This window comes from Coregonus clupeaformis, chromosome 36 (genome assembly GCF_020615455.1).
Source record: "Coregonus clupeaformis isolate EN_2021a chromosome 36, ASM2061545v1, whole genome shotgun sequence".
Classification (NCBI taxonomy): domain Eukaryota; kingdom Metazoa; phylum Chordata; class Actinopteri; order Salmoniformes; family Salmonidae; genus Coregonus; species Coregonus clupeaformis.
Window position 1 is genome coordinate 18,417,067 of NC_059227.1, and position 13,850 is coordinate 18,430,916.

The 13,850-nt window shown below is 47.1% G+C and overlaps 1 protein-coding gene across 1 annotated transcript in view; it reads left to right on the plus strand.

The window, feature by feature from the left end:
• The window catches only part of LOC121552147, a 63,420-nt gene that overhangs the window by 30,941 nt on the left and 18,629 nt on the right, over nt 1–13,850 (plus strand). The window contains exons 20-26 of the mRNA XM_045211177.1: nt 146–223; nt 911–1,046; nt 1,142–1,248; nt 1,835–1,949; nt 12,729–12,868; nt 13,099–13,219; nt 13,706–13,824. Coding sequence (XP_045067112.1) covers nt 146–223; nt 911–1,046; nt 1,142–1,248; nt 1,835–1,949; nt 12,729–12,868; nt 13,099–13,219; nt 13,706–13,824 — 816 coding nt within the window. The remainder of the gene's footprint in view (nt 1–145; nt 224–910; nt 1,047–1,141; nt 1,249–1,834; nt 1,950–12,728; nt 12,869–13,098; nt 13,220–13,705; nt 13,825–13,850) is intronic.

Consider the following 13,850-nt stretch of genomic DNA (forward strand, 5'->3'; position numbering starts at 1 on the left):
GTGAATGTACTCAAATCCCATTGACATACACAGCCTGACCTCTGCTCCATGTCCTTGTTAGGCCAATGATTGACTGATGAGTGAAATCTATCTATTTGTCTTACTGACATGGCTAAAAAGACACAAAACGCATCGAACTGGTGAGTTTGTATACGTTGCTTGACAGTGTGCATCATGGACCTGTACAAAGCAGTGTTCTTGCTAGGCACCCTTTTCTCTGCAGGTAAGATATAGCTGGCATCATTTTACGCATTGGAAGTTGAAGTGAACTGAAGGATTCCCACACAGTGTTTATACTTGCGAATTTAATATTTATTCACAAATTAGTCCTTCTATCTGTTCCCTTAAGTTCCCTTAAGTTTTTTGCTAGGTACCTGTGTCTACGAAGTTACTTCAGGTGTGCTTAGTTCTTCAATCTAATAATTTTGTAAGATTATCTTCTGTCAAACCTTATAACTGAAGCAGTTAGTTTAATCACATGTTATATATTGTTCTTATTACTGTACAGTGTATTGTAATTATCTACCTATTAGCCTTTATTGAAGGCTAGGTTTACTGCTGTATTGGAAGTACGCTACAGTGGAAGAATGAGTAACTACAATACTTGTTACACGGTACACAGTAATAAGAACAATGTAAAGTGTTGAAACACTGTTTATCACATACATTTGTCTTACTTGTAAATTGTTTTAAAATAACTTGTTTTTTGTCTGTGGTGTATGTCCACTCCAGAAATGACTCATTTGTCAATAGACCTTCATGTTGCAACATCTATGTTAGCGGTCTGTAACAGCAGCTTAGCCCTGGAACCATTGGGTTTAAGCATTGCATCACAGAGCAAGTGTAAGCAAACAGGGCCCGGTAATATTTTCAGTCATAGTCAGTATTTGTTATCTGTTTGTCCTTTTAGTCAGTGCGGCTGTCCTGGACGAATATGCAAAAACAGAGGGCGCCTGGATTCTCTCTTTGGTGAAGAGGGAATACTTAGTAGACACAGTCCTAGAATGTGCCATCAAGTGTAACGTTGAAAAAGCTTTCACTTGCAGGTATCATTATGTTTATGGTCATTAATAGTGAGAATTAATTAATTTGTGAGAGATGATTTACATAGTCAAATTTCATTCTGAATGTTTCTTGGTAGGTCCTTCATGTACATTGAAAAGGATCAAGAATGTTTGACAATACCAGCAAACAGCAAAATAGAGCCTGTTCTGAGAAGAACCATCACTTCTCTATATGAAAAGAAAGGCAAGTCCTAATGTGTTTCTGACTTTTCTTGATAAGTAGCTACAGATGTAGGATCTTAATTTGATTACCCTGTTACAGGAGATTTTCTCTTATGAAAAATGTATCAACCCTCTACAAAAATGTCCATTAATTATAATCCACATAATAATTCCCATTTCCTGTTGCTACAGGATTATTGTCCTGCTGTAGCAAACTGGTTCAAATTTAGATCCTACATCTGTAGACCTGAAGGGCTCTCATTCATTTCATACAGTAAATATGCATCTCATCATCATGAATACATAATGTATTACAAATATTAGAATACAATTGAGTTTCATGTGATTGTATTTGTCAACATTATTTTTGGTAAGAGGATTGGACTGTGTCAGTAAACAAACCGAAGAGTTGAAGCAGGTTATCTAAACAAGAGAGTCCAATCAGTCCTTCAGTGGGAGGCACATAGGGTATTTCAAATTCCATACTGACCATATCTGACAACATCTCAGATAGTAAAAGCCTGATGATGCTTTTTAATTACCCAAGAAGATTACTAAAAAGCAACCCACCTACTACTGTTGAGACATCTTATTCTCTGTCTTTACAGAGTACTTGAAGGAGTGTGTAAATGGAATCGGTATGGACTACAGAGGAACAAAGTCCAAAACAATCTCTGGGAAGACTTGCCAGAGATGGGCATCAAAATATCCACAAAAGCCAAAGTATGCTCCGCCACACCTTGTACCAGATCTGGCGCCAGAACTAATCAGTTGGACAGGCCTCTGATTTTTTTCACGGGACCTCCTATGTGTGCACGTGCTTGCGCGCTCACAATTGTTTTTATGGCTGTAATAGTAAAGACCATAGGCAGCTCGTGAGTTTTAGGGAAATTTAGGCCTGCAATTTATCCTACCATTTCTACCAATCTGTGTGCCAGTTATGATTATTTGTATATGCGCATTTTCGTGGAACAGTTTAATTTCAATAATAACGTTTTCCTTTCTCAAAATTATTGTCACGTGGGTAATCATAAAAATCTGAAGTAAAATTATAAAAATCTAAAAGTTAAAATTCAACTCTTGCGAGAGCTCTAGCCTCTGCCATTTGGACACATTGATACACTGTGATTCATTGGCGGCTAAAGAAATGAGAGCATAGAACTCAGAGATGCTGCAGTAGACCCAGGGGCGCAACTTCACTCTAAAATTGCATTTTTGTCCCCCCCAGTTTTATCATTGGAATGTAATACAAAACGAGTCAAGGGTGTGCTTTAGGACCATGTGGATGCCTCCGAGCGGTCGGGTAGGCTGTTTGGAGTGTCTAAAACCAAAGTTGCGCCCCTGAGTAGGCCTATAACTTCCATCATCAACTATGTACAATAAATAGGCCTAAAGCCAACAAATAAAAACAGTAGAAAATATCCTGATGAAAATTCTGGTTCTTTCAATCACATTAATCTTTCTACTCCGCCTGTCTGCCTCCCTTTCTATCTGTCTTGACTTGAGCTATTGCTAGTGAAGTGCAACATTTCATCAAACCATCACTTGGTCCATCCTGAAGCTGTCGCTAGCGAACTTGCAACATTGTATATATCAACTAGCCTATTCCGGGCCCTCAGAGTTTTTAAAAGTTTTTTTTATCCAGTCGGATAAATATCCAAACAGCCTACCTGACTGCTCGGAGGCGTTCGCATGGTCTTAAAGCACACCGTTGCCTGGTTTTGTATCACATTCCAATGATAAAACTGGGGGGGGGGCAAAAATGCAATTTCAGAATGAGGGGGGGACGAAGTGCCCGTTATACTCTAAACACATGATCTTAACACAGATTTTAGACGCTTTTCACTGACAGCCGCAACTCAATCAGCTAGACCTATTGCCACGAGCACAACCCAAATCGCGGGCTTCCCAAACACATTTGTGATTTGAAACAATCCACAGCAAAAAAAAAAATCTATAAGATAATTAACCTCTGTGGCTAAGTCATGCTCCCTGGTGAAGTTTTTTCAATTATTTTATTTAGACAGGAGTAATTGTATAGCTATGGCAAAACATGTATTTACTTCCGGGCAACCCTGCAACCCAGCATGCTAACAATGCACTGTGCACCCGCCAACTTTCATTTCCAACTCGCAAGAGCCTGAAACCAGAGATCTGTATATAATGGCGAGATGCTCATGTCTCCGCCATAACAATGGGAGTCTTTGTCCCAAAGGCAGGAAGCTTATGTCTGCATATTATTCCCAAAGAAACGCATTGAGCTTATACTGGACAGACTCTGCTGAAACTATATCACCGGACAAAGCAGCAGAGCGAGCGAAACAGCGCCCCTCTATATGTAGCCCATGTACTGTATCTGATGCTCTCTGGACAGAAATAGTATGACATGCTATACTCTTTTGGTCCAGACAGCATCAGATGACTGGTCAACACATACTGAGACAGCGGCGCTGTTTCGCTCGTTTCGATGCTTTAACTGAGATTGATGCGTCTTCCTGTTGGCGCACGTTTCGGTCAAATAAATTATCAATATTATCAATATATTATCAAACCAGCTGCCCACTGCACTGAGGCTAGGAAACACTATCACCACCGATAAATCTACAATAATCGAGAATTTCAACAAGCATTTTGCTACGGCTGGCCATGCTTTCCACCTGGCTACCACTACCCCGGCCACCAACTCTGCACCCTCCGCTGCAACTTGCCCATGCCCCCCCCCCCCCACTTCTCCTTCACACAAATTCAGACAGCTGATGTTCTGAAAGAGCTGCAAAATCTGGACCCCTACAAATCAGCTGGGCTAGACAATCTGGACCCTTTCTTTCTAAAACTAGCCGCCGAAATTGTCGCAACCCCTATTACTAGCCTGTTCAACCTCTCTTTCGTAACGTCTGAGATCCCCCGAGATTGGAAAGCTGCCGCGGTCATCCCCCTCTTCAAAGGGGGTGACACTCTAGATCCAAACTGTTACAGACCTATTTCCATCCTGCCCTGCCTTTCGAAAGTATTTGAAAGCCAAGTTAACAAACAGATCACCGACCATTTCGAATCCCACCGTACCTTCTCCGCTATGCAATCCGGTTTCCGAGCTGGTCATGGGTGCACTTCAGCCACGCTCAAGGTCCTAAACGATATTATAACCGCGATCGATAATAGACAGTACTGTGCAGCCGTCTTCATCGACCTGGCCAAGGCTTTCGACTCTGTCAACCACCGCATTCTTATTGGCAGACTAAATAGCCTTGGTTTCTCAAATGACTGCCTCTCCTGGTTCACCAACTACTTCTCAGATAGAGTTCAATGTGTCAAATCGGAGGGCCTGTTGTCTGGACCTATGGCAGTCTCTATGGGGGTGCCACAGGGTTCAATTCTTGGGCCGACTCTTTTCTCCGTGTATATCAATGATGTCGCTCTTGCTGCTGGTGACTCTCAGATCCACCTCTACGCAGACGACACCATTTTGTTTACATCTGGCCCTTCATTGGACACTGTGTTAACAAACCTCCAAACGAGCTTCAATGCCATACAACACTTCTTCAGTAGCCTCCAACTGCTCTTAAACACTAGTAAAACTAAATGCATGCTCTTCAATCGAACGCTGCTGGCACCCGCCCACCCGACTAGAATCACTACTCTCGAACGGGTCTGACCTAGAGTATGTGGACAACTACAAATACCTAGGTGTCTGGTTAGACTGTAAACTCTCCTTCCAGACTCACATTAAGAATCTCCAATCCAAAGTTAAATCTAGAATCGGCTTCCTATTTCGCAACAAAGCCTCCTTCACTCATGCTGCCAAACATGCCCTCGTAAAACTGACTATCCTACCGATCCTTGACTTCGGCAATGTCATTTACAAAATAGCCTCCAACACTCTACTCAGCAAATTGGATGTAGTCTATCACAGTGCCATCCGTTTTGTCTCCAAAGCCCCATACACTACCCACCACTGTGACCTGTACGCTCTTGTTGGCTGGTCCTCACTACATGTTCGTCGTCAAACCCACTGGCTCCAGGCCATCTATAAATCACTGCTAGGCAAATCCCCGCCTTATCTTAGCTCATTGGTCACCATAGCAGCACCCACCCGTAGTCTGCGCTCCAGCAGGTATATCTCACTGGTCATCCCCAAAGCCAACACCTCCTTTGGCCGCCATTCCTTCCAGTTCTCTGCTGCCAATGACTGGAACGAATTGCAAAAATCTCTGAAGCTGGAGACTCTTATCTCCCTCACTAACTTTAAGCATCAGTTGTCAGAGCACCTTACCGATCACTGCACCTGTACACAGCCCATCTGAAATTAGCCCACCCAACTACCTCATCCCTATATTGTTATTTATTTTGCTCTTTTGCACCCCAGTATCTCTATTTGCACATAATCTCTTGCACATTTAGCATTCCAGTGTTAATACTAATTGTAATTATTTTGCATTATAGCCTATTTATTGCCTTACCTCCATAACTTGCTACATTTGCACACACTGTATATATATTTTCTGTTGTATTTTTTGACTTTATGTTTTTTTACCCCATATGTAACTCTGTGTTGTTGTTTTTATCGCACTGCTTTGCTTTATCTTGGCCAGGTCGCAGTTGTAAATGAGAACTTGTTCTCAACTGGCTTACCTGGTTAAATAAAGGTGAAATAAAAAATACAAAAATAAAAATAAACCAAGGAGGTATGGTAGAGCGGGCCAGGCCCCCTAAAGCCCGCCCATAATACCGGCCCTGCCTTGTACAATATTTCTCATATTCCTATTAAGTATTTTATTGACATAACATGGACTACCAGCAGATTAAAAGATGCATTGTAAAGGTTTTGTATAATTTTTGCCAGTAGTTTTGAAAGTAGTGGAACATAATTACAAATAATTTGTAGACTGCAAAATAACCGCAAGAAGCCCAAACAGATATAATATTTGATAAAATAACTTCAAACCTTGCTTACGTTTGTAGACGATCACATACAGGATATCTAGGGTTGCAAAGGGAGGGTATATTACTGGAAACTTTCAAAGTTTACCAGTAAACAACCAGAATTTTTGTATCTTTTGTATCTGTGATAGATTTTATGTAATCTATCACAAGAAGTCTAGTGGCCCTTTTGGGTACTTCAGATTATCTCTGGCCCTCTGTCAGACAGGTGTGTGTGTGGATGAGTGTCGGAATCAAGCGCAGGCACCAGGATGACTTCAACCGTCTTTAGTAACGTAACCAAGCACGTACACAATAATATAACCAACCCAACCGGGTGGCGCAAAACAATTACGCACCAAACACAGTGCGCAAATAACAACGAAAAGCGCACGCAGTGCGAACTCTCGGCACAAGCCAACAACGAGAGAAACTAGACACGATACAGAGGCAGTCTGACATAAACAATCACGCACAACACCTGCCCCAAACCAAGAAACTAAATAGGAGAACAATCAAGACACAAACAAGGGACAGGTGTTATGCACAGACAAAACCAAACGAAACAAGAAACATAGAACGGTGGCAGCTAGTACTCCGGAGACGACGACCGCCGAAGTCCGCCCGAACAAGGAAGAGGAGCAGCCTCGGCCGAAACCGTGACAGTACCCCCCCCTTGACGCGCGGCTCCAGCCGTGCGCCGACCCGGAGCTCGGGGACGACCCGGACGACGCGGAGCAGGGCGCGCAGGATGACCCCGATGGAACCTCGGTCAGTAGGGACTGGTCCAATATGTCCCTCCTGGGCACTCCAGCACCGCTCCTCCGGACCGCACCCCTCCCACTCCACGAGATATTGAAGACCCCCCATCCGGCGCCTAGAATCCAGGATGGACCTCACGGTGTACGCCGGAGCCCCTCGATGTCCAACGGGGCGGAGGAGTCTCCTCAATCTCAAAGTCCTGGAGTGGACCAGCTACCACCGGCCTGAGGAGAGACACATGGAACGAGGGGTTAATATTCTTGTAGTCAATAGGTAATTCTAACCTATAACTCACCTCGTTCAATCTCCTCAGGACTTTAAAGGGCCCTACAAACCGCCGACCCAGCTTCCCGGCAGGGCAGGCGGAGGGGCAGGTTTCTGGTTGAGAGCCAGACTCGATCTCCCGGTGCGTACACTGGCCCCTCACTGCGGTGTAGGTCGGCGCTCGTCTTCTGTCGACGATGGCACGCTGCAGATGGACGTGTGCAGCGTCCCCACGTCTCCTCCGAGCGCCGCACCCACTCATCCACAGCGGGGGCCTCGATCTGGCTCTTGTGCCATGGTGCCAGAACCGGCTGGTACCCTAACACACACTGAAAAGGGGTTAGTTGGGTGGAGGAGTGGCGAAGAGAGTTCTGTGCCATCTCGGCCCAGGGCACATATCTCGCCCACTCCTCCGGCCGGTCCTGACAGTATGACCTCAGAAACCTACCCACATCCTGGTTGACACGTTCAACCTGCCCATTACTCTCCGGGGTGATAACCCGAGGTAAGGCTTACCGAAACCCCCAACCGTTCCATAAAAGCTCTCCACACTCTGGACGTGAACTGGGGGCCTCGGTCAGACACTATATCCTCGGGTACCCCGTAATGCCGGAAGACATGGGTGAACAGAGCCTCAGCGGTCTGTAGGGCAGTGGGTAGACCCGGCATGGGAAGGAGACGACAGGCCTTCGAGAACCTATCCACAACGACCAGGATGGCCGTATTCCCTGTGAGGGTGGAAGGTCGGTAACAAAATCCACCGAGAGGTGGGACCAGGGTCGCTGTGGAATAGGCAGGGGTTGTAACTTACCCCTGGGCAAATGTCTGGGTGCCTTACACTGGGCACACACCGAACAGGAGGAGACATAAATCCTCACATCCCTAGCTAACGTTGGCCACCAGTACTTCGTGCTAAGGCAGTGCACTGTCCGGCCGATACCCGGATGGCCAGAGGAGGGGGGACGTATGAGCCCAACAAATGAGGCGATCGCAGATCTCGAGCGGAACGTACGTCCGACCCACAGGACACTGAGGAGGACTCGGGTCGGTGCGTAACGCCCGCTCGATCTCACCATCAACCCTCCCACACCACCGGAGCAACCAGACAAGACTCCGGTAGTATGGGCGTGGACTCAACTGACCTCTCCTCTGCGTCATACCGCCGGGACAGAGCATCTGCCTTCCCGTTCTGGGACCCAGGGATGTATGTGATCTTGAACACAAACCGGGCCAGGAACATAGCCCAACGAGCCTGGCGAGGATTCAGTCTCCTAGCTGCCCGGATGTACTCCAGGTTACGATGGTCAGTTTGAATGAGGAAAGGGTGTTGAGCCCCCTCGAGCCAATGCCGCCACACCTTTAGGGCCTGTACTACGGCTAACAGCTCCCTGTCTCCTACGCCATAATTCCGCTCCGCCGGACTGAGCTTCTTTGAGTAGAACGCACAGGGGGCGGAGTTTAGGTGGAGTGCCAGACCGCTGGGAAAGAACGGCCCCTATCCCGGCCTCTGACGCGTCCACCTCTACTTGGAACGGTAAGAAGGGATCCGGATGCGCCAACACCGGCGCCGAGGTAAACAGGTCCTTCAGTCTCCCAAATGCCCTGTCCGCCTCAGCTGACCACCGCAAGCGCACCGGACCCCCCTTTAACAGAGACGTGATGGGAGCTGCCACCTGTCCAAAACCCCGGATAAACCTCCGGTAGTAATTCGCAAAACCCAAGAACCGTTGCACCTCCTTCACAGTGGTTGGGGTCTGCCAATTACGCACAGCCGAGACCCGGTCTACCTCCATCTTCACCCCTGACGCAGACAACTGGTAACCCAGAAAGGAGACCGACTTCTGAAAAAAACAGACATTTCTCTGCCTTGACATATAGGTCATGCTCCAACAGCCTCCTCAATACTCGGGCGCACCAGGGCTACATGCTCAGCACGGGTAGGGCTATACACCAGAATGTCGTCGATGTACACAACCACTCCCTGTCCCTGCATGTCCCGGAAAATCTCATCAACGAAGGATTGGAAGACTGAGGGAGCATTCATCAACCCATATGGCATGACTAGATACTCGTAGTGCCCAGAAGTCGTGCTAAACGCTGTCTTCCATTCATCGCCCTTACGAATGCGCACCAAGTTGTATGCGCTCCTAAGATCCAATTTTGTAAAGAACTGCGCACCGTGCAGTGACTCCGTCATAGTCGCAATCAGAGGAAGTGGATAGCTGTACTTCACTGTGATCTGATTGAGACCGCGGTAATCAATACACGGCCGCAGACCTCCATCCTTCTTCTTCACAAAAAAGAAACTTGAGGAAACGGGTGAAACGGAGGACCGTATGTATCCCTGTCTAAGAGACTCAGAGATGTATGTCTCCATAGATCTTTTCTCCTCTTGAGACAAGGGATACACATGGCTCCGCGGGAGAGCTGCGCCTGACTGGAGATCTATCGCACAATCCCCGTCTATGAGGCGGCAGCTGAGCAGCCCTAGTCTTACTGAACGCCAGTGCCAAATCCTCATACTCGGGGGGAATCTGCAATGCTGGCATTAGATTCGGACTCTCCACCGAGGTCGCCCCTATGGAAACACCCAGACATCGCCCCTCACATTGAGCAGACCACCCTTTAAGAGCTTTCTCTCGCCACCCAATAATAGGGTCATGAGTTATCAACCAGGGAAGACCCAACACCACCGGATACGCAGGAGAGTCAATCAAATAAAGCTGAATTCTCTCCTCATGACCCTCCTGCGCCATCATCTGAAGTGGTGCTGTGACTTCCCTAATCAAACCAGACCCTAACGGACGGCTATCTAGGGCATGGACGGGGAAAGGCTTATCCACTGGGATGAGGGGAATCCCTAACTCTAAACAGAACTGGCGATCTATAAAATTCCCAGCTGCGCCTGAATCTACCAGCGCCTTATGCTGGGAACGAGGTGCAACCTGTGGGAAACAAACAGGCAAGGTTAGGTGCACGACAGAAAGCTCTGGGTAAGCAGGGCGCCTACTCACCTGGGGTGACCCCCAATGCCTGTCCTGCCATCTCCTCCTCTGGAGGACCCGCCCCAGCACCTAGCCGCAGTGTGCCCTCCACGACCACAGTTGGTGCAAGGGCCGGGTCCCCGTGGGCTCCTCTCCTCCGTTCCCTAGCGCCCAGCACCCCCGAGCTCCATAGGACTCGGCTCGGGAGGCGTTGGAGAGTGGAATGGGCGAACCCCCCTCCGGGACGCCCACGGGTGGCGAGCAGGGTATCCAGCCGGATGGCCATGTCGACCAGTTGGTCGAAAGTCAACGACGTGTCCCTGCACGCCAACTCTCGCTGGACGTCCTCTCGGAGGCTGCAGCGGAAATGGTCAGTCAGGGCCCGCTCATTCCACCCTGCATCAGCCGCTAGGGTCCGGAACTCTAATGCAAAGTCCTGGGCGCTCCTCATCCCCTGTCGGAGGTAGAACAGACGTTCCCCCGCCGCCTTCCCTTCTGGTGGATGGTCGAATACCGCCCGGAAGCGGCGGGAGAACTCCGCGTAGTTCGTCGTTGCGGCGTCCATTCTCCTCCACTCGGCGTTGGCCCACTCCAACGCCTTGCCGGTGAGACAGGAGATGAGGGCTGAGACGCTCTCGTGTCCCGAGGGCGCCGGGTGGACGGTGGCGAGGTAGAGCTCCACCTGCAGCAGGAACCCTTGACACCCGGCGGTGGAGCCGTCGTACGCCCTCGGGAGCGAGAGCCGAATCCCACTGGGTTCCGAAGAGGACACTGGAGGGCTGACCGCTGGATCTGGGTCGGTGTGTGGAGGTGTGGGAACCCCGCTGGTCTCCCAACGGTGCAGCGTGGTCATCACCCTATCCAGAGCGTGGCAGACCTGGTTCATCCGGTCCTCCTGACCTCGAAGACGTTCCGCCAAATCAGCTGGTGGCGCGGTCGCTCCTGCTGATTCCATCTTGATGCGTGATTCTGTCAGACAGGTGTGTGTGTGGATGAGTGTCGGAATCAAGCGCAGGCACCAGGATGACTTCAACCGTCTTTAGTAACGTAACCAAGCACGTACACAATAATATAACCAACCCAACCGGTGGCGCAAAACAATTACGCACCAAACACAGTGCGCAAATAACAACGAAAAGCGCACGCAGTGCGAACTCTCGGGCACAAGCCAACAACGAGAGAAACTAGACACGATACAGAGGCAGTCTGACATAAACAATCACGCATAACACCTGCCCCAAACCAAGAAACTAAATAGGAGAACAATCAAGACACAAACAAGGGACAGGTGTTATGCACAGACAAAACCAAACGAAACAAGAAACATAGAACGGTGGCAGCTAGTACTCCGGAGACGACGACCGCCGAAGTCCGCCCGAACAAGGAAGAGGAGCAGCCTCGGCCGAAACCGTGACACCCTCTATGTAAAACATATGAAGTAATTAAATAAGATGACACAAAAAATATATATATAGAATGACAAAGCTGTAAAACAGTATCTTAAATATAAACCATCAACTTAGTGAATACCATATATATGAGGGTTTCAGCATGAAATATCCTTAACACACTTTGATTTATTTTACTATGTCAATATGTATTTGTTGTCAATGTTTTGGCATCAAACTGGTGGCAGTTGTGAAAAAAGTCAATAGTTGGAACAGTTGCAGAGTTATTTGAAAATTATGCCATTGTTGATTAGATGCTTTTTTCGTTAATTAGGCTATTTTCTCTTGAACCATATGGTCTATCTACTAGAAACTCGTGGACAATATGGATACAGATATACAAAAAAAATGAATACTTTATATAAATACACATTTTTGAAGTTACTCAAGTATAAATTACCAAAGTTAGGATAGATTGCCATATATTTTCTGTTAAATACCAAAATGACTGAAGATTCCGGTAACTTTGGTAAATTGTCGGTAGCTTTGCAACCCTACATTTTACATTACATTTACGTCATTTAGCAGACGCTCTTATCCAGAGCGACTTACAGTTAGTGAGTGCATACATAATTTTTTTAATTTTTTATACTGGCCCCCCAGTATAAAAAACCCACAACCCTGGCATTGCAAACGCCATGCTCTACATCCCTGCCAGCCATTCCCTCCCCTACCCTGGGCCAATTGTGCGCCGCCCCATGCGTCTCCCGGTCGCGGCCGGCTATGACAGAGACTGGATTCGAACCAGGATCTCTAGCGGCACAGCTAGCACTGCGATGCAGTGCCTTGGACCACTGCGCCACTCGGGAGACATATATCTCTCTACAATGCGTGAGAATACTTTGGAACAGATTTCCTAAATTAAAATCACTTGGAGCTGATTTGCTGGTGTTTTTACAGTCTTTTATGTCCAACAATAAAAATGTAAAAACACTTTTTTTTTTGCTCAGAAAACTTGGGGGGGCCAAATGAAACCACGTCCTGCAAAAAAAAAAATAATAATCATACAATATGTTACAAATTTGTAAGTGCTTAAGATCCTGTTCAATCTCTTTAAGTAACTTGTGAGGTTAGATTTCTTAGCAGCTGAAGGTAATTCACGTTATCTTTGTGAACGTCTCTTACAGCATGACTCCGTCTACACACTCCAAAGCCGACCTGGAGTCCAACTTCTGCAGAAACCCTGATGGGGACAGCAAAGGCCCCTGGTGTTACACCACAGACCCTGACACCAGATGGGAGACCTGCAACGTCCAGAACTGCAGCGGTACCCTCAATATCTTGTTATGTCCCCACTCCCAATAAGCTTATGAAACAGCTGGTGTCATGTTTGCACAAAAGTTAAGATTTCAAAACCACTAAAATACAATCTATATTCAAACAAAGAGTTGACTACCTTTTTTAGTCACTCACTCATCATGACAGTTCACCTAAAAAAATGCATTAAGTGTAATTTGGAAGTGTTTTATTTCTAAAGTGCTGTTGTTTGGCCCACAGAGGAATGTATGCACTGCAGTGGTAAGAACTACAGGGGAAAGATCTCCACCACTGAGAATGGCTACACCTGCCAGCACTGGGACGTCCAGAAACCTCACAACCACGGCTACATTCCCAGCGCGTAATAGCCTTTCTCTCTCTCTCTCTCTCTCTCTCTCTCTCTCTCTCTCTCTCTCTCTCTCTCTCTCTCTCTCTCTCTCTCTCTCTCTCTCTAATATCTTTGTTATACAGTGAGCTCAAAACTATTGGGAAAGTGACACATTTGTTGTTGTTTTGGCTCTGTACTCCAGCACCATTTAGAAATTACAGCACTTTTTGTACATTATCCCATTTTAGGGGACAAAAAGTATTGGGAAAAATTCTACATTAATGTGGATGCTACTATGATTATGGATAATCCTGAATGAATCGTGAATAATGATGAGTGAGAAAGTTAGACGCACAAATATCAAAAAATGTGTCACTGTCCCAATACTTTTGAGCTTACTGTATATGTCTAACCATGTGATCCTTCATCTTGCTCTCTTTCCCTCTTCCTGTGTCCCTTTCTCGGTGTATTTCTCTTTCTGCCTATCCCCCCCATCCCCTCCCCTCCCTGTCTCTCCAGTCTTCCTGAGAAGTACCTGGAGGAAAATTACTGTAGGAACCCAGACGGAGACCCCAGACCCTGGTGTTTCACCACCAGCCCCTCCAAACGCTGGGACTTCTGCTCCATCCCTCGCTGCAGTGAGCTATCATCATAGATATACAAC